Below are 21,498 nucleotides of genomic sequence, written 5' to 3' on the forward strand. Positions count from 1 at the left end.
GAGAACAGTAGGGCCTGTAGACAGGGAGTATGTGTTATTTAATAAAAAAAAATTATATAATTATATTTTCAGAATTACATTTTTTTTTTCTCAAACACACTAAACTGTTTACTTTTAGTAAATAGCACTAAACGTGATTCTTTGTCTCCTAATCATAGGGGAAACACTTTTAAGTGATACACCATATCTTTAAATATGGTGCTATATGGCACCTCAACTATACCACAAAGAACCGCTGAAGAACCAATTGTTTTGTGTGTGTATTCTAACTAGTTGATTAAATAAAAATATTTGGATTTTATATTTAAAAATTACCTCAAGTTAGCATCAGATTCAGGTGTAGTTAGCTAGCCAGGTAGCATAAGCTATATACTGATAAAAATGATTTTGTGGTGAAGTAAATACTACAGAAAAACAAATGTAATTTCTACATTAAATAAATAATTTAGTTCAGGCAAGAATTTAAATAAAAGAGTAAATTCAATAGTAGTACTCAATTTAAACTTGTAGAATTTAAAGTTTGAACTTATAAGTATATTTTACTTGGAATTGTTTGTTATTTTTACAAATATTGTTTAAGTAAGTTCCCATCATGCACTTGGGCATGAATTTTTTTTTGCTGTTTTCGAGATGCATTTACACTGTTTTGTGGTTGCTTTTGTTGTTATGTTAAGTAACTTGCTGTTTTGTGACATCTGGAGTTCATTTTTTACTCAAAATGACCCATTCATACTCAAACACTATTCTGACCGATTGTCACCGTCATTGTGTATCATGTGCCAAGTATTCAGATCTCTGTGTTCATTCAGTTAATAGCTATATTGAGTCAACATATTACCTTAAAATGAATAAGGATCAGTCTACTTGCTTACATACGTGCTTGTAACATAACCACATGCCTTATAGGCATTTTTAGTTCATTTTTACTTTTTTTTTTCAGTGCTATGTTGTTTGAGTAAAGTTTACAAACCGTGATTGAGTGAAATGTACTTGAGTATTGTAGGGTAAACTTAAAATAAGTAGAAATTACTCAAACTACCTGGTCACGTTAAATTTACTTATTTCCTTTACTGATTTTAGATAACTTAGTTAAGTAGATTTTACTTAATTCCTTATTTAAATTTTACTTCAATATTCGTGCAAAAACTCGCGAAAGAAAAAGTAAATTTAACTTTTTTTCAGCGTAACAAAATGTTTCAAATACGCTGTTATAACTTTGTAATTCATAATTATTGATAACATTATTTTAATTTTAAGCTAAAACTGCCTGTACTCTGATTTTGCTGTAGATGTTTAAAGCAGGGCCGTGCACAGGTTGTCCCGGCGGCTAGAGCCACTGCCTCTCTGCCCTCATTGGCTGCGGTGCCCCTCTCTCTCACCAATCCCTCCCACTATCCCCGTAGCTCAAAGCGGTCTGTCACCGCTAAAGATCCACTGATTCCGTGAATCCGCTCCGTGTTTTCCCGCCGCTCCGCGGCATATCTCACGATCTGTGTGCCAGTAGAGGCATTACAACCAACAGGTAGAGGAGTTACAATCCACATTACAGTCAGTGGATTCGCTGAATTAGTAGTCTGGTAGTTTGTTTTTTGTATTTGTGTCAGTAATGATTTGTTCTTGGTCTTCTAAAAGTGACAACAAAATATCCACGTTCTTAGAATTAGAATGTCTAATCAAATTATTGCACTCGATCAGATCATAAATAACACCAAATGTGCTGTTGTTGACACACTTTGTAGACCAAAAAGAAAGAGACTTTTTTTTTTTTTACTTTTAGGTCTTCTTTAATTCAATAAATACGTAAGAGACCTATATACATTTTTTTAACAACAATATAAACTATAACAACAATGTAAACATACATATGGGCCTACTTACATTTTTACATACACTGTTGGACATTTCAGAGGGTTTTTACAGTAATTAAGTTACTGTAATTAAGATTTACAGTTGAAAACTGTACTGTTTTACAAGTCAAGTCACCTTTATTTATATAGCGCTTTTACCAATACAGATTGTGTCAAAGCACTTAACAGTATCAAATTGGAGGACAGAGTGTCAGTAATGTAAACAGTAAATTACTGTAAAAAATATCCAATTCATCAGTATACTACTGTAATTCATTATATTTGATTATTTTTTATATAGAATTAATTTTATTATTACTCTACATAGTGTTACGAGCCCCTTTTAGTAAGTCTAGGGGTAACAGGGGTGTAACAAAATAGTGGGGAGAGGCTGAGAGAACTGCCGTCTCCAAGTCCCAGGGCAGGTACACAAGAATGCTCAGTAACACCAGTTTTAAGGAAATAACCCAAATGTATTTTATTTAACAGAATACTTAAAAGGCTTCAGGAGGGGAAAAGGCCAAAACAACAAACAAAGAGTTCCTCTAACAAAGGTTAAGAAGTAACTTACCTAACAAAAGAAAAGTGAAATAATACAGAGATACTTCCCTGTCTTCCTCTCTAACTCTCAAGCAGAGAGAGCAGGAGGAGCAAGAGAGACAGGAACACAGTAAAGTAAAATTGTTAGTTGAATACAAAATAGAATAACTTATGTCCCTATCGACGTAACACCCCCACCACCAAGTTTTGTTTTTTTTCTCTCAAAGTGAAAAAAAACAAAAGTAACACGTATAGCTACTTAAATTCCAGTACCATCGGCCCTGGACAGCGCATCGGCAATCACATTTTCAGAGCCTTTCATATGACGAATGCCAAGGTTATATTCTTGAACAATTAATGCCCATCGCATCGAGCATTGATTTGAGTTAGACATCTGAGCGAGGAAAGTTAAGGGGTTGTGATCGGTGTACACAAGAAGAGAAGTTGCGCTACCTCCAACGTAAACAAAGTGTTGAAGCGCAAGTAAGAGAGCAAGAGCCTCTCTCTCGATGGTACTATATTGCTTCTGATAGGATGTAAACTCCTTTGAAAAATAGGACACTGAATGATCAATACCATGTTCATCTTCCTGTAATAACACTGCACCTGCCCCCGTGGCACTGGAATCCACTTGTAATTTGAAGGATCTTTCAAAGTTAGGGGCTAAGAGCACAGGTGCATTACACAACAGGTCTTTCACTGCATTAAAAGCTAGGGAACATTCACAATCCCAGATGAACTTTCGGCTACTGCTTAAAAGATCAGTGAGTGGGGAAACTACTGCAGATAAGTTTCTGCAAAACCCTCTGTAGTAGCCTGCCATACCGAGAAATCGGCGCAACTCACGCTTATTGCTGGGGGTAGGGAACTGTAAGACAGCCTCCACTTTGGCAACAACAGGTCTCACACATCCCTGGCCCACTTGTTTTGCCCAGATAAGTAACTACTGCCTTTCCAAATTCACATTTGGCAGAATTTAAAGTTAGTGACGCTGCAGCCAACATATTGAACACACTCTCAAGTGTTTTAACATGTTTTGCCCACGTACTTGAATAGACAACAACATTGTCGATGTAGACCTCACAATCTGTGACACCTGCTAGGACCCTCTGCATAAGGCGTTGAAAGATAGCTGGGGCATTTCGCATCCCAAACGCTAGAACCTTGTACTGCATGAAATGATCTGGTGTCACAAATGTGGAAATTTCAGAGGCATGAGGAGTGAGTTCTGCCTGGCACATCAGCAAACAGTGAAGGGTACTTGGTTATCAGCTGCAGAAGTTCTTTATGTTGGCAGTCTGTAAGATAGGGAAGAGTGTTAGGCAAGTCTTGCAGAATCACTGAATTTGAGAGCCTTCCACATGAGCTGACAGGAACTTTGTCTATCAAGCCATTCTCGGCAAGACAATAACTGGCAGTCGAGACAGCAGCTACAGGGGCAACACTTGTAGTAGAGCTGTAAGTTTCATCTCAAATATCTTTTCAACATATTTATGTGACAGACGCGCTTACGTCTTTGCCAGTCTGGGGTGGCAATCACATAATCAGTGTCACCTAGTTTTCTTTCAACGGTATATGGGCCTGAAAACTTTGCTGCAAACTCAGAACCCGGAACTGGTAAAAGGACAATGACAAGGTCACCAGTGTTGAACTTACGGTTAACACTCTTTTTGTCAAAGTGTGACTTCATTTTTACCTGGGTAGCACTCAAATGCCTTTTTGCAATATCCCAGGCATGATGCAGGCGTTCTTTAAAGGAACTGACATATTCTGACACTGGCACAGGCGAAAATTTTTGGGAAAGACTAGAAGTATCATCAGCTTTACCGTTGTTCCCTACAATAGGTCTGGGAAAAACTTGACCACCTGCCAAGTCATTTCCCAGTATGAGACCCACCCCTTCAAACGGTAACTGCTCCCGCACCCCGAGATTAACTAATCCATTCACAAGATCAGATTTTAAGTATACCTGATGGAGAGGAACACTATCACACCCCATCTCAATACCATGAATTAAAACACGGTGTACAAAATTTGCGAGAAGGGCAGTAATTATTTTAAGACAAAGGACTGTGCTGAGCCAGTGCCTCACAAAATCACAACAGGCTGATGCTCAGTGTCAGACAAGGAAACAGTACCAGAAAGGAGAAAAGGTTGCATAGACTCATCCTTAATTACTGACATAGTTTGCACCAATGCAGTCTTTTTAGTCTTAGCCTCAGCATTTTTCTTTTTCCAAGCCTGACACTCAGCAATCAAATGACCTTCGTCAAGGCAGTAAAAACAGGAACGTTTGTCTCTTCCACCTGGAGAGGCAGACTTATTGTCCCGATTTCCGGTACTTTTTGACATATATGGAGATACACGCGACAAATCTCGGATAGTATTTTTATTAGCAAGCTGAACATTTGACGATCGGCCAGATGGAAACACATCCCGGTGCGTCAAAACAAATTATTCTGCCAACACAGCAGCATCCAACAACGAAGTTACTTTTCGCTCATTTAAATGAACGACGACACCCTCGGGAAGACAGGTTTTAAAATCCTCCAGTAAGATCAACTCTTGCAACTGATCAAAAGTAGTGGTTTTACTGGAGAGACACCATTTTTCAAACAGTACTATTTTCTCTCTCGCAAATTCCACATACGTCTGTCTCTCTGACTTTGCATGCCTTCGAAACTTTTGGCGATACGCCTCAGGGACCAGTTCATATGCTCGGAGAACGGCGGCTTTAAGGACCTCATAATCGAGAGACTGCTCAATTGGTAACGACGCGCAAATTTCTTGAGCTTTACCTGCCAAACTACATTGCAGTAATAACACCCACATATCATTCGGATTTCGGGACAGTTGACAGATTTGTCACTTGCTTAATCGGGTCATTATGAGGCCGGTTGGATGTACTGCCAAATTCTCTGAAACGCCTTTGGAGACGACTCATAGTAAAGAAATGAACATTCAATTCGTGGGCAACAGCTCTGGTGGGCATTCCTGCAGTCAGCATGCCAATTGCACGCTCCCTCAAAACTTGCAACATCTGTGGCATTGTGCTGTGTGATAAAACTGCACATTTTAGAGTGGCCTTTTATTGTGGCCAGCCTAAGGCACACCTGTGCAATAATCATGCTGTCTAATCAGCATCTTGATATGCCACACCTGTGAGGTGGATGGAGTATCTCGGCAAAGGAGATTTAGACAGATTTGTGAACAATATTTTTGTGTACATAGAAAAAGTCTTAGATCTTTGAGTTCAGCTCATGAAAAATGGGGGCAAAAAAGTGTTGCGTTTATAATTTTGTTCAGTGTATATAGATAGAATATTTAGCAGTTTGTAACACTTTAATTCTTGTAATTAAGTATATTTCCCATTACAATCACATGGCTTAGTTGAAAGTAATCGCTAGCACATATTTATATTTATAATATTTTATTAAAAAAAAAAAAAGTTTTTGTATGTATTTGTATATTAAGTGTATTATGGTAATGGACTACATAGTTTAATGAGCGCAGGTGTGTGCCTGGTAGCACATGGCACTGAGGAAGGGGTAATACCCGAAAACGTTTTGCACTGTTGCACCTTTGCACTTTGTTGCACTGTTTATGCGTTTTTGGGCTGTTTGGATGAGTGCGGATCTTTTTGGTCTATTTATCTCTATTTTTTGGATCTACGCACCTGTATATTGTTGATCTACTGGACTTTCGGACGAGTGTTTGGCGCTACGGTCTTCTCTATTTTTGATTCTAATATTTTATTAAAACCATATTAATACACAGTAAAAAATGGGGTGTTAATATTTCAGAGTAAAGTTATTTTAACCCAGGTAGAGTATTTTTAACATTTTGGAGAGTAAAGTTGCTCTATCAGTGGAGTTAAAAGTGAGTGTAAAAATCTGCAGAAACGCGCGACAATTTCAACTCTACAGCAGTGATGAATACCCGCCACTCTGTTGTGATGAAGTTTGGCAGTTGGCACATATATGTCGGTGGAGGAAGATTGCAAAGGAGTAACTGAACGTTATAGGCCACTGAGGTAAGTAACATCCCTGTGTTGTCAACACCAAAACGGTATTTTTTAACTTTACATAATTTTAGAGTTGTGCTGATATTAGTTGAGGTCATATTAGAAGTAACCAGCTATAGCAATCCGTATCGGTAACTGTGTTTCTTTATGTGTTGCAATATTTTCACGAATGAAGTTGGTCAGAATGATTTGCGTAAAATAACGTTTGCTCGGTCGCTATAACAACAAAAGATTTAATACAGTTAATTGTCTTATAACGTATTTTTAGCTTCCCATGCAGGCAACGTTAAGGTCTTTGCACACCGAGTCCGAAATTTTCGCATGCGTTTTTTCGTATCCATCATTCTGTGGCTCTCAACTGTCAAAACACCATTCAAACGCTTGTTACGGATGCGAAAAACGCAAAAAATCGAACCCGTTTCGATTTTTTTTATGACGGACGAAAGTTTCGTAGGCAGTGTGCAAGCGTTATTGACATAACGTGAGGTCGTATTTATTTTTTAACGTGCAAAAATTTCGGACGCGAATTTCGGACTCAGTGTGCAAGGACCTTAAATCTGTTTTTTTGTTTTGTTTTTTTGTTTTTTTTATCAACTTTACAGATTACTGGTAATGTTAGCTTGCTTCTGATAGTTAATTGGTCTTATAAAACGATAACTTGGATCACCGATTGCATGACGTGTTTGTTTAACACGGCTTAACCATTTTAAAGGTCCGAAATTCGCGTCCGAAATTTTCGCACGTTAAAAAATTAATACGACCTCACATTATGTCAATCACGATTTTACACTTTTAAGAGCCAACAAATGACGGATACGAAAAAACGGTGTGCTTTACTGTTCGAAGTTAAACAGCTAATGAGCCAGCTACTTTGGTAGTTGGCACAGTTATTTGGTAACGTTAGCTGATAGGGACACCGTGCCTCTAAACTAGCCTAACCCATTTGCTGCAGAAAATGTATTATTTATAGAAAGTTATATTCAACCAGCACAATCTTCTTCAGCCGCCCTTTTTAATTGCAGTAACATCTAATGCATAGTGCATTGCCACTACTGAGAGAAATGGATATGTAAATCTTAGTTGAACCAGCCCTATATGATGATTTTGAATATATTTTCTTTGTTAACAGGGGCAAAATGCTGTTGCGTGTTCAATTCGGGGAAGAGCAGAAATACATAAAGCTATCTGAGCTGACATTTGATGCTTTCTTGAAAGAAGGTGGGTACATTAGGTTAAAGCAATATACATCACCCAATGACAAAATACAGGCATTAACCTATTATGTTATGATATCTAGTTAGGTCAATAATCATTTCTGTTGTGCTTTATATTTTCAGTTACATAAAATCGGGTGCAGATACTTGTCTTTCATCATTTTGTGATCACCTTTGATTCTTGTGAGAAGGGAATGCATGTTTTTTTTTTTTATTTAACAGTGTGTCTAAAATTCAACATACCAGAAAGCAGGCAGCCTGACATTAAGGTGTATGACCAGTCAGACACAGAAGTTGACACAGAGGTTTTTGAAGAAATAGTGAAGGAGTCACCTGGAACTTTCAGAATCATGCTGGGCAATGGAGGACTTGGTATTCATTCAGACAATTCACAAATTATTTTTAGAATGAGAACATTTATTGTTTTAAAAATAACTTGTAATATGTTTCTAAGTTTTGTACAAATTTCATAATGAACAGGTGCCTCTCAATCATCATCATGCTCGGGTACATCTGATGACACCGTCATCCTGAATTTTATGATGTGTGACCCTGTTGAAGAAGTAGCCGCTGCTGAAGGAAGCCAGCCTAAAAGGCCATGCCACATAAACTATGAGGCAAAAGTGGTAAGTGGTGGTCCAATCTGAATGTTGTTTCACCATGGGAAGTGTTCTTTAGATAACTATTTTTTTTCAGCATTACATATGGTTTTACAATAACGGAAAGCACATTTTATTCCACCTAGTTGATTGAAAAAATCCTTACATCAAAGCCTGGCGGTGAACGCATTATGCAAGAGTATGGAAAAACCAAATCTCTGACAGACGCCACCAGAAGACAGATGATAAACATACTTGCTGCTGAGATGACAGAAACACATGGGTAAGCATTAAGCATATGGATGGGCTGTAAAGAAACATTGTTATTATTTTACAGTTATTATGCATGTAAATTGTGTTGTGCAATGTCAATTGAGTGTGATGTTAACTTTGAAATTCATATGCTAGGACATCCCCCCCCAAAAGTGTCAGAGTGATGTATGCACAGGGGATAGTAGCTTTGTTTCCCTATCTAGAAGACCCATACTCACAACATGGATATGTAAGTAAATGGGTTATTGCAATATGCACTGTTTGAAATGTTAATAGTACTCCTTTATAATTTATTTATAATCACATAGGAACATTACTATGATCCGGAGAGTGGTTCGGGATACCTTGCATGGCGATTGAAGACCATACAAAGAAAAACAGCAGAGGAAAGAGGTGCCTCAGTCAACAAATCTCCTAAAGGTATGTTTACTGATCAGTGACATGCGATTATAATGTTGACCTGTGAATTGTACAGAAATTAGTTCTCAACATTGTATTTTGTCTTAAGTTGGTGGGCCAGGCCGTGGTCGTCAGCCCTTCGCCTATGACAGAGAGCCATCTGATGAGAATGTGGAAGCAGCTATTGCTGTTTTGAGACACTCTGCTGATGAAAAGACTGTCCGTGAGAAGATGAAAATGACCTTCATATATCGGCAAGCAATGGTCAACGATGAAGCCAAATCATCAGATGTCTTCTTGGTCTTCCCACGATTTCTGGACACACCAGGACTGGTATGACATCTTAATTCACTGCATCACCAAAATATCCAATGTAGCATTAGGTATCACTCATCACTTCTGTCAATGTGTTACATTGCAGATAGAAGAAGATTTCAGACTTCTGTTTGGTGAGGCCACGGCCAACAAATTCTTGGAGAAGTGGCCAACCACTTTCAAAACAAAAGTAATAAAGGAAAGCCATGGACTTGTACCCACCACAGAACTCTTGGATTTGATGCGCAATGCTGAGTCAGCTGCTGAAGTTGAGAATGGTATGAATGGAACTGTTTTACTTTTTATTGTGGGTTATGTGTGTAGTTTACATTTTCGTAATGGTGCAAGTTGTCAATTTGAATTCTATGCTATGGCATAATGTTAACCAGGTTTTTATTTACTTATTTGTAGGCTGGGACAGTGACATGTCTGCCATCTTGCTGCTGCTACATTTGCTACCACCATCTGCACAAGGTAGAAAGAGGCCGGGAAAGATGTCTGCATATCAAGCCGTAGATCAGCTCATCAGATTTCAAAAGGTATGCTTAAAAGATTAGTTAACTTATAAAAATGTTTTGCTGATTATTTACTAACCCCATGTCATCCAAGAGGTCCATGTCTTTCTTTCTTCAGTCGAAAAGAAATTAAGGTTTTGAGGAAAACATTCCAGGATTTTTCTCCATATAATGGACTTCCATGGTGACCAACAGTTTGAGGGTTCAAATGAGGATTCAAAGTCTCAATGCAGCTTCAAAGTCTCGACATGATCCCAGCAGAGAAATAAGGGTCTTATCTAGTGAAACGATCATTTTCAAAATAAAAACAAAAATTATATACTTTTTAACCACATTTGCACGTGTTGTAGAATCTCAAGATACGCCACACATTACGTCATGACGTTGGAAAGGTCACGCGGGACATAGACGTAAGCCGGTTCGAAAAGGTAGATATTTGATCTCATTTTCTCCTTTATTTTCAAAATCGTCCGACATCATGGTTTATTTGTTTTTTTTTGTTTTTTTGGTAAAGGGCGTTAATATTAGTCTTTGCCGCCTACGCCCCGCGTGACCTTTCCAACGTCATGACGTAATGTGTGGCGGATCTTGAGATTCTACAAGACGTGCAATTGTGGTTAAAAAGTATTTATTTATTTATTTTGAAAACAGCCGATCGTTTCACTAGATAAGACCCTTATTTCTCTGCTGGAATAATCTAGAGACTTTGAATCTGCATTGAGATGAACATTTGATCCCTCATTTAAACCCTCAAACTGTTGGTCACCATGGAAGTCCATTATATGGAGAACATCCTGGAATGTTTTTCTCAAAAACCTTCATTTCTTTTCGACTGAAGAAAGACAGACATGAACATCTTGGGTGAGTAAATTATCAGCAACATTTATTTTTAAAGTGAACTAATCCTTTAACAGTTGTTTAAAATATATTCCATCACAATCTTGTGCACAGTTTGAGGTGATCTGACCTATTGTCAGAAGTTAGTCACCAAAACAATTCTGTTGAATGTGTTTTGTTGTAGGTTGGAACCAGTGTGCAGCAGCATCTAGACAACATCACCCAAAGCAGTCAGCCCTACCTTCTCGCCCAGGGATCCACACAGAGCACCATTCACTCCTACTTCATTGTGGTTGACAAGCATGCACTTCCATGCAAGGCAAAAGGTTCAGTTGGAGCTTTTGACGAACTCTTTAAAGCCCATTACGTCTTTGGTACGTCATACAGTTCTTCTCTGAGCAGCTTTTTCACTTTTGTGCAAACAACCATCTATAACATCGACAAGGGGGAAACAAAGGAAACTCCTAGAGTTGCAGAGTTGCGAGCAAGAATGGTGCGTTAATTGAGATAAAACTATGAAGTGTTTTCTTTGCAAAAGTGACCATGGAAGTCCAAACAACCTTGTTAAGCACTTTAAGGTAATTCATGGGCTATGTACAGGCAGGACTCTTTTTCTTAAGTGTGGTCAAGAAGGATGCTCACGTTCTTTTGGTAGTTTTTCTGGTTTAAGAAAGCATCTTAATAAGTGCCATGGAAGCAGCTTAGTTGATTCTGTAGAATATGATCTTACATATCCTCAAAGTACAGTCAATACAAGTAATGTTTCTCATGTTGAAGAGTCGACTGAATATTTAGAGGCTGCTGAGTCACAGTTATCTTCGCCATACATTGTAAATAGTTGTTCAGCTGTCATTTCTGATCTAAAGGCAGCAGGTGTTGGTCAAAGTACACTGAATTCTGTAGTGATTTCCATGGAAGAGATCGTTCAAGATATCCATCAGCATGCTAAAGAGACAGTGATAAAGCATGTATTTAGTAATGAAAGAGAAACGGAAATGTGCAAGAAAGTTGAGGCGTGTTTTGAGGGGTTAGAGAATCCTTTCACAATTCTAAATTCGAATACAAGCGATCAAAATTTATGACTGACAAGTGGGAAATAGTAGAACCAGTTGAATGTGTGATTGGTTCAAGATTTGACACAAGACGAAATAAAAAGACTGGAACATATGATCAGGTAGTTGTTCAAGATAAATTCATGTATATTCCAATTTTATCTACACTGCAGTCAATATTTAAAAGTCAGTATGTTGCAGAAATGTTGCAAAGCTCAGCCAGCGACTCTAGACTGTGAGATATTTGTGATGGATCTTTTTTTAAAAGTCACCCCCTGTTCTCAGCTGAGAAGCAGACAATACAGATCCAGATGTTCTATGATGACTTTGAGGTCGCCAACCCTCTGGGTCCTAAGCGAGGTATTCATAAATTGGGTGGAGTATATTTTACTTTAAGAAACTTCTCTCCAAAATGGAATTCTTTTTTGGCTAACATACACCTGTGCGCCTTATTTCATACTCAAGATGTTAAACGGTATGGTTTTAGTGAAATTTTTGCTCCCATTGTTCGAGACATTAAAGTGTTAGAGAGTGATGGTATTGAGATTCCATTATACAATGGTTATGTTCGTGGCACTGTAGTACAGGTTACTGGTGATAACTTGGGTTTGCATAGTTTGTTTGGTCTGGTGGAGTCTTTTAGTGCAAGGTACTGTTGCAGGTTCTGTTTAGCGGAAAAGGAGGACTTTCAGACAGAATTCTCTGAAGATTCTTCCAAAATAGTTTTGCGCACCAAAGATATACACACTGCTCACTGTCAAGAAATGGCTCGTAATCCATCCCTTCCATACGTTTTTGGTGTGAAAAGGTCATGCATATTAAATTCATTGGAGTATTTTCACACAACAGAGAACTTCTCAGTTGATGTGATGCATGATGTGTTAGAAGGGGTGGGCCAGTACGAATTGAAGTTATTATTTCTGTATTTGAAGGAAAAACATGTTACATCAGCAGAAATACAGTCAAGAATACAAAGTTTTGATTATGGTTTCATGGAGAGAAACAACAGGCCTGTAGCTGTTAATTTAGTTGAAGGATCTAATGATCTGGGACTGAATGCTGTTCAGTCCTGGTGCTTACTTAGGAATGTTCCTCTTATCTTTGGAGATTTGGTAACCTCTACTGACCAACACTGGGGCCTGCTTCTTTTACTACTTCAAATAATAACCATTATATTCTCGCCCATGTTATCTCAAGGTTTATGTGTATATTTAAAACATTTAATTGTGGATCACCACACACTGTTTAAGAAGTTGTATCCTCAGAAAACCTTTTACCAAAGCACCATTTTCTTATCCACTATCCCGCTGCATCCAGAAAATTGGACCTGTCCTTCATAGTTGGTGTATGAGGTATGAAGGGAAGCATAATTTTTTCAAAAAACAGCTTAAATCGTTTAAAAATATTACCAAAACGCTGGCAAAGAAGCATCAGCATCATATGGCATATAGTTGGCGAAATTCAACAACTTTTAGTCGGTTAGACATTGGTCCAGGAAAAATGGTGTCTTTAAATATGGTAAAAGGAGGTTCTGGAATTGCTATGGCAATGCAAGTGCCCAGTAGCATTCAGGTTATGAAGGTTAATTGGGCTAAACATAATGGGTTTGTTTATCGCCCATACTTGGTTATCTGTGGGAAAGTTGAATCTGAAGTGCCCGTGTTTTATCAGATTGAGTCAGTTCTGATAATGTGTGAAAAACTGTTGCTACTCACAGTGCCCTTAGTTACAATAACTTTTCAAGAACATTTCCATGCATATGAGGTGATCAGATCAAAAGAGGATTTTGTTTTTTTTCATATCGACAACCTGCATTATCCTAGGCCTTTTGACATACAAATGTCATATGGAGGGAATGACACAACTCTCCTTGTCGTGCCATATTGCTTTCTCTGGTAAACATTTTTATGATGTTATACATGTTTCTGTCAGAGACAAGGCAATGGGTTTGCAATGTAAATTCACTGACATTGAAATGCTTGAAAAAAATTTGTACAATAAATTGTGAGTGCTGTGATCTAAAGTTATTGTGCTTGTTTTCATTTGATAGTAGTTGATAGTTCTGTAATTCAGTAACACTGCATCTTATGATTTATATATTTTTTTAAAACACTGTAGAGAAATGAAAAGTAAATATTACATATTTTTTAAGTAAAATTGTAGTTAAATTAACTCTATACAGTGTAAGCATATTACTCTTAACAGTGTGATTAAACTACAGTGTTAAATACTTTTACACGTTTCATTGTTATTTTTTACACAATATTGAGTAGAATTAACTCTAAAAACTTGACACTGACCAAAGAGTAAATTTTACACTGATTTCGAGTGGGACCAAATGTTATCTGAAACAGAGTCAAATTCAACTCTATAGGAGTTTAACACTTCTGTTCTTACTGTGTAGTAGGCCTAAAAATAGTTTAAAAAGGTAAAAGGTCATATAAATGTTCTAAATGAGTTGTTTATTAATGTCTGTAAAAACAATGTCTGTGCACGGCCCCGTTTAAAAACCTTACATACACAAAATGTGTAAGTTATATGAAAAATATCAATATACCAACCTATTGAAATGCTATGTTTTCTATAATACACTGACAACCACCGAAAATAGGCGGTGATGAGAAAGACACGATGAATCAAAGTTCATCACAAGCAATTTTTCCACAAGCTGAGGAGGAAAATACTCGTATGTAGAAGGTGTACAGTGTCAAGTGTGATTTTTTTTTATTAATTAATTAATTAATTAATTTATTTTTAAATATCACCTTTTTCTCCGTCGGAGCTCACATTTTCTTAAAATTGCAAATTTATATATCTAGCAATTTTGAGGAAAGAAATCTCAGAATTATGAGATAAGAAAGTCATATATAACTACCTAAGACCTTAATTCTAATGCACATAGGGTAAAAAAAAAAAAAAACAGTAACAGAGTTGTTTCGGTGTAAAACCATCCCATGTGAAGTGACACGCAGGAAATTCTGCTCTCTATCACAAATAACAGTATTTTAAACTACATCATTATGTTAATCAATTAGAATTTTTAGAAGTCTTTTACCCTTAAAATCACTTTTTCAACCACTTTTTACAGTGTGTAAAAAATAAAAAACAGAACTTCTTTCAGAGCTGCTTTAATTCAAACAACTTTATTTTCCTCATTCATTTGAAATAAACTATATAAAAACTAAACATAAAACATAAAATAAATATAGGCTATATATATCTTTGCGGGAGGCGCACTTTTATTAAAAAAAAATACACCTCTGTTTTATTTCGTTTGAAAAAAAAAATACAAACAGATAGAGTTAACTGTTTGTAAGTAAATATTTTCATCGATCACTAGTAGCCTATATAAAGCCAATTATTTATTTTATTGTATTTTATTTTTGGTTTCCTCACATAATGGGTCTGGAAATAGACTGGAATGTAAATTATGTATTGAAAATACTTAAAATAGTGTCAGCCCATGGGTCTGTGAGGCCCTAGGCAATAAAAAAAGGGCCCCACCTAAACTTAATATTTAAACTAACCACTACAAACATGACAACTGCCAACGTGTAATAATTTCATGCACTCACATAACTATAGGCATATAGCCTAAACACTTAGTTGGCGCAGCAAAACGAATGTAGGCCTATAAGTAAAACGTGCACACAGATAAACTATGTCCAAAACTGAATAAATGCTAAATCTGTGAGACCAAAGTATGAAAAAAATAAATTGTATAAAAAATAAATCATTAAATAGGGCCAACATATAAATTAAATGAATAAACTAATGTAAGTAATGACTTGCATGAATAATGTTATGAGATCGGTGTCTTAAATATAACATTTTGAACGTATGAATATGGAAAATGTTTAAAAAAAAAAAAGATTATTGATATATTTTGACAATAATTAAGTCTAATTACATATGTCGTGTCATATTGTGTACTGTGAGGGGAGAAGTGATTCACAAGTGTTGCTATAAACTGCATTTAACTGAAGCTCTGTTGCTTATATTTGAAAATCAAAATGATAATGAACAAGACACCCAAAATAGGCAGATGTGTTATTTAATTCCATCACGGCAAACCGAGGGCTGGACTCAACATGTTGTCATTAGTGTAGAGCGGGGAAAACGCCCACTTCTGTTCTTCCCGCAATAACCTTTAGATAAAGTCAAGATACATTTTTATTCTAACTATAGGACTATGTTGACAAGAGTGATGTAGAAGTATTCACCATAAAGCTAAGGAGGAAACGCCCCCTTAAGGAAAGTTTTTCTTTTTCTTTCTGTGAAACAAAAGTTAAGTGTGTTCAGAAAATATTCATCAACAAGTATGAAAAGAGTTTTGATGTTATTAGATTTTTGATTTTATTAGAATTTTGTAACCTTGTTTAGATATTGTCTGACAATGTGACTTTACAAACTTGATTAGATTTGCTTATAAAAAAGGGGAACATCGTTTATTGGTAGCATTAAAAAGTATTTTTTTATTGGATATTTGAGTCCTTGTTAGTCATGACTTATGAGTTGGTGATTGGTCCACATGTAGTGTCGATTACATTCATTGGTGGTGACTGTTTTTAAATGTCTTGTCTGTAATAATATGCACAAGCTTGATGAAGCTTAGTGGACCGAAACGTCGCTGTATTTTGTAATACATTTCTATATTTGGCATGGACTGATAGTGTGCGGGATCATTTTTATTGATTAGATTTTTAACAAAAATTTAATTTGTACCAAGAGTCGTTTTGCAGCACAGGTGGTTGCTTTAAACATTTACAGCAAAATCAGGGTTCGGGTAGTTTTAGCTTAAAATTAAAAAGAATATATCTAATTATCTACATCTAATTATAATCAATAATCAATACTGCTACATCACTCTTGTCAACATAATCCAGTTACAATAAAAATGTATCTTGACTTTATCTTGTGGTTATTTAGGGGAAACAGTAGGGGTGTGTTTTCCCCCACTCTGATGTACCTGAGAGAAAATAGATTTCACAGTAAATGATCTCATTTTCAGCAGTAAGAAAAAAAGTGTTTTAAAGCTTGTTGTTTTTTTGAACATCACAGTTATATATGATATGAGAACAGCAGAGCCTGTAGATAGAGAGTATGTGTTATTTAATAAAATATACAATTAGGCCTATATTTTCAGAATTATATATAATTATTAATTATAATTATTGATTATATTCTTTTTGATTTTAAGCTAAAGTTTGATTGCAACATGTAATCATTGCTGTAAATAGTGTCCATCGTCTGTTTGATTACCTCATTGACTGATTTTTACCATACATTTCTGCCATATGTACATTACCTTGACATAGTCACCACTGATAAACTACTAGTAATATATTCTAGAATCTTAACTTCCTGTAAAACTGCTTTTGTATCGTGAAATGCGCTACAGAAATGAACTTGAATTGTCACTAAAATAGCTAAAACACATTTAACTTTTGCTATCGCATATTTGTATGTAAAAACCCAAAGCGTTTCTTAGGAATTACATGTGTCAAATGATACCATAAAACAGACATGTACGATTGAAAATCGAGCAGTTGCGTAAAGGGACTCTCCCCGACTGATAAAGTCAAAGTGAAACAAAATCAACGCCCATCGCTTAATGACTCTAGGGTTTGGTGTTCTGATTCTAAAGCGAAAACGTAGTATGAAGAGTTGGAAAGGGTGAAAAAAAAAATGCATTACTATTTATAAATCTGAATAAATAAAATATAGGTGGCGATATGAGGACTGCCTCAGTAAGGGCGCCATGTAAAGAATGATATTAAATCTGCATTGATGAATTCATTGCAATTGTTTGTTTGTTTGTTTAGAGGTTTGTCATCATGGCGTTCAGCCGCATTGATATGTTTGCTGTTTCTTTATTTTTACTGCCTTCTGAAATTAATGTCTTCTTTAAAAATAGGAAGGGCAGGTGCTTTTAATTATTATTATTGTTGTTGTTGTTGTTGTTGTTGTAATGAAGGGACATTTACTCTTGAACTAAAAGTATTTAAATGGTATCGCTGTGTCCAACCCAACCTGTGCTGTGTGCATAAATGCAATATCGACAGACACTAACGGGAACACGATATTTGTTATATGGCACGCGAAACATTTAATATAGCCTAACTGATTTACAATAAAGATGTTAAATGGCCGACAGTCACACAAACTACTACACTTTTTTTTTTCTTTTTTGTTTTTGTCAAATGTTGTCATTTTGATTTTGAATCGAAAATATAATGTAGGCTACGTGATAGGCTACTCATTGCAGAATCTGATGACACATGAAACATATGTTATTTGCAAATGGTTTAAAGGTAAATTCTAGTTCTTTTGCTATTTCGTTTATTTTATGAAATCACTTTGCTTAGTTAAGCATTAAACTGCTAGCAACTGTTAGCAGTAGCACCCCATTTACTATAATCACTCAGAATACTGTTTGCTAACATCATTATCATCTATTGTAAAGTTACAGTAGTAATTTAGCAGACGAATCGTGGAATAATAATAGGTTTAGAGGAAGTTAAGGCAGACAACAACACAACCCTTACAAAAATTATTTAAATATATATATATATATATATATTTATATATATATATATATTTTTTTACAAAAATCTTTATTTGACCCTCAAACTAGCACTCTCTATTCTAATTCTATTTTATCTCAGTTTTCTTTTGTTATTTTTTTAAAACGACCTTTTAAGACTTGCACTCAATTTGTTTTCTAACTGCCTGTTTTCTATGAAAAGGCCTCTAACACTAGCTTTTTCTATAATTTTTTTCTATTCTATCTATTTGTTTTCTTTTTACTTAATATATAATTAACAACAACAACAAAGATAAAAAAAATAATAATAATTAAAATAAATAAAAACCTTGCTACGTGTACTGCGTTAGGCTATCTGCGACTTGTTATAGCACTTTCATATCGTTGCTCTTTTGTTGATTTTGATTGCTTCCATTGTCCTCATTTGTAAGTCGTTTTGGATAAAATGACTAAATGTAAATGTAAAATTAACCATGGTTTTACTACGAATACAATTTTGCTGCACTAATCATAGTTTAACCATGGTATTTGTAGTAAAACAATGGTTGTACAAAGCGTAATCAATCTGAGGAAAAAACAAACAAACAAAAAAAACATGGTTACCATGCTTTTAGGCTAATAAAGCCATGGTTTATTTTCGTAAGGTAAAAAGTTGTCAGATTTATATAACCATATACGCCAGAACTTAATTACAGAATAATTTAAATTTATGCAGTTTTGCTGATGAGGTGCACATATTTTAGCTATTTTTAGTGGAAAACATAGGCCTATATTTATTGCAGTGTAAGTACAATTATCATCCATGCAGCTGCGGTTGTACAGTAAGTTGTTATCATTGAACCCATTCAAACCGGAGAATGGACCGTTCCACCGAATCCAGTGTGCGCAATACGTGCGCATCATTGATCAATGTTCTTGCTAATTATTTATATTTCCTCATAACACAAAATCTGCAGTTTAGTTTAAAGATATATTATTGTGCACCTATTGCACTCCTCGCTGTCATTAGAACATAGCCACAGGAAAAAGTGATCAAGCGCATTCACTACAAATGTCTAAATTCATATTATTTTTGGTTAACTTATGCGTGCGTGTGTGTATGTGTGTGTGTATATATATATATATATATATATATATATATATATATATATATATATATATATATATATATATATATATAATTTGTAAAAAGACTTTATGTAATTTCATTGCTTATCTCCATTAATGGGAGTGAATGTGTATATCGAAATGAAAACAGAGTTTTCATCTATAGCACATATTTATAGTTTTTATTATTATTTGTATTTATTTATCAATTTTTAATAAATCCAGATACGTGAGTGCGAAGCCTCTATCATTGCATGCATAATCCCAGAAAACAAATAATGTTTTAGTAACTATAGTAACTAAATTAAATGAAAACACACAGGCAAAACAGACACAAACTTCTTTCTCTCCCCCAGAGCTCTGTTGCACAACAGGAAACAGAGAAAACAATGAAGGTAAGTCCCGTACGTTTTTTTTTTCTCTCTCTGCAGAGCCCTATCTGTATGTGCACTTCAGCTTCTGTTGTTTTACCACCAGACTATTTTGCTGTAACGACCATGCTTTAGATCAATGAAACGATAAAACACAGACTGGCTGCGAAGAAGATACAGTAGGAGGAGAGATTGAGTATCTATACACAGCCAGTCACAATTCATTCCTATTTTCAAGGAAGTCGTTCTGCTCACCTCGACACACTTCAGCACACGGATTTGCTTACAGGTATGATTTGTTATGAAGCTAGAGTAAGTTTGATTATATTGTGAAAACAGTTTTTAAAGGGTTAAACCTCATTCATTTGCTGGTCGCTATTGACTTGCATTATTTTTCTGTATTTTTTTATTTTTTCTTGGAAGTCAATGGGAATCAAACGGAATCGAACTGATTGATGCTCGATATTTAATCGCAGAATCTGTTTTAACCCTTTTAACCCTTTAAAACCTAAGGGTAAAATAGGTCATTTTGACTGTAAAATTCTAACAGAATGTGCTATTTTCAAGTGTAAGGTGTCTTTCAAATGGCTTTCAAAAAAAAGTACAGTTTTTGACCATTAATCTTGTGTGGTGAGTTTGTAAACAGAATTTAAATAGACAACAACAAACAAACAAACAAAAAACACACAGTTAGAAAAAAAATAGAAAAATCATGATCTAAATAATCCAACACTTCTTACTTCACAATTCAACTATAATACATATATACAAGTATTTCTGGGACGCTGGGTTGCACAGTTTTCATTCAGGAGGCTTTTTTGTTCATACACGCACACATTTACACGCACGGACGCATTATAGTGATGCACACACCACATGTGAAAAAGTCTCACGCAGCCTGCTCCCAAAGTCTCATCAAAAATCATCCTAATCGATTTTTGTGCTGTTTACGCCTCCTTCAATATGTTTTTGATAATTCTGTTTATTATTTTATGCAATCCAAAACTCTGCGCTCCCTATCTCTCCATTCATATTCTCCCCTCCCGCTCTCCCGGAAATCTGCAGTCATTTGTTGAAGGAGCGCAAAACATTACCGTAATAAACCATATATTGCCGAAAAGCGCATTGGTCTGCTGGCAGGAGCAATTTGAATTATTTTGATAGTGCAAACTGTAGAAGAGTTATGGTAACATGAATACAGCTTGGTTTGATGTGTAGGTTTAGTAAACTATCGAATTTTCATTTGAGAGTACATTTTAAATGTATTTGCTTAAGTTTGCACAAAATTGCTGTTTGGAGGAACATCAGAACTCTATATATTGCATACTATTGCAGAACTCTATTTGCAAAATGTAACTCACCCAAAACATTGAATTTATGCTTCAAACCTAGTTATTGTGTCAATATAAAAATGTTTCGATGTTTTTTCACCATGGGGATATTTGTTATATGCAAATTTCATTTAATTTCATAAGCAAAATTCATTTTGTTATATGCAATTTCATTTCATATTTGCAGTGGTGGACAAAGTACACAAATCAAGTACTTGAGTAAAAGTACAGATACGTATTATAAAATATTACTCCAGTAAAAGTAAAAGTACTGCTTTTTAAATTTTACTCGAGTGAAAGTACAAAAGTACTTGATTTTGTATGTACTTAAGTAAAAAAGTACTGATAGATAGATTTATTTTGCAATTTTATATAGACTACTTAATTTAATTTTATATTAGCACATAAGTGACCCTGGACCACAAGTCGCTGGGGTATATTTGTAGCAATAGCCAAAAATACATTGTATGGGTCAAAATTATCAATTTTTCTTTTATGCCAAAAATCATTAGGATATTAAGTAAAGA

General features: G+C 35.5%; 2 protein-coding genes across 2 annotated transcripts in view; one reads left to right on the forward strand and one right to left on the reverse strand.

Moving 5' to 3' along the window:
* Positions 1-21,498, reverse strand: part of LOC131535819 (gastrula zinc finger protein XlCGF57.1-like) — a 509,738-nt gene that overhangs the window by 423,274 nt on the left and 64,966 nt on the right. The gene's annotated exons all lie outside the window — the stretch shown is intronic.
* Positions 6,062-13,291, forward strand: LOC131536881 (uncharacterized). The gene is made up of 14 exons (XM_058770049.1): positions 6,062-6,420; positions 7,541-7,629; positions 7,848-7,997; positions 8,106-8,251; positions 8,371-8,507; positions 8,633-8,726; positions 8,806-8,917; positions 9,006-9,229; positions 9,318-9,489; positions 9,623-9,750; positions 10,077-10,154; positions 10,748-10,937; positions 11,901-11,975; positions 13,287-13,291. Exons 1-14 carry the CDS (start codon positions 6,368-6,370, stop codon positions 13,289-13,291), a joined length of 1,653 nt encoding a protein of 550 aa, XP_058626032.1. The 5' UTR covers positions 6,062-6,367.

Source organism: Onychostoma macrolepis, chromosome 03 (assembly GCF_012432095.1).
Source record: "Onychostoma macrolepis isolate SWU-2019 chromosome 03, ASM1243209v1, whole genome shotgun sequence".
Taxonomy (NCBI): Eukaryota; Metazoa; Chordata; class Actinopteri; order Cypriniformes; family Cyprinidae; genus Onychostoma; species Onychostoma macrolepis.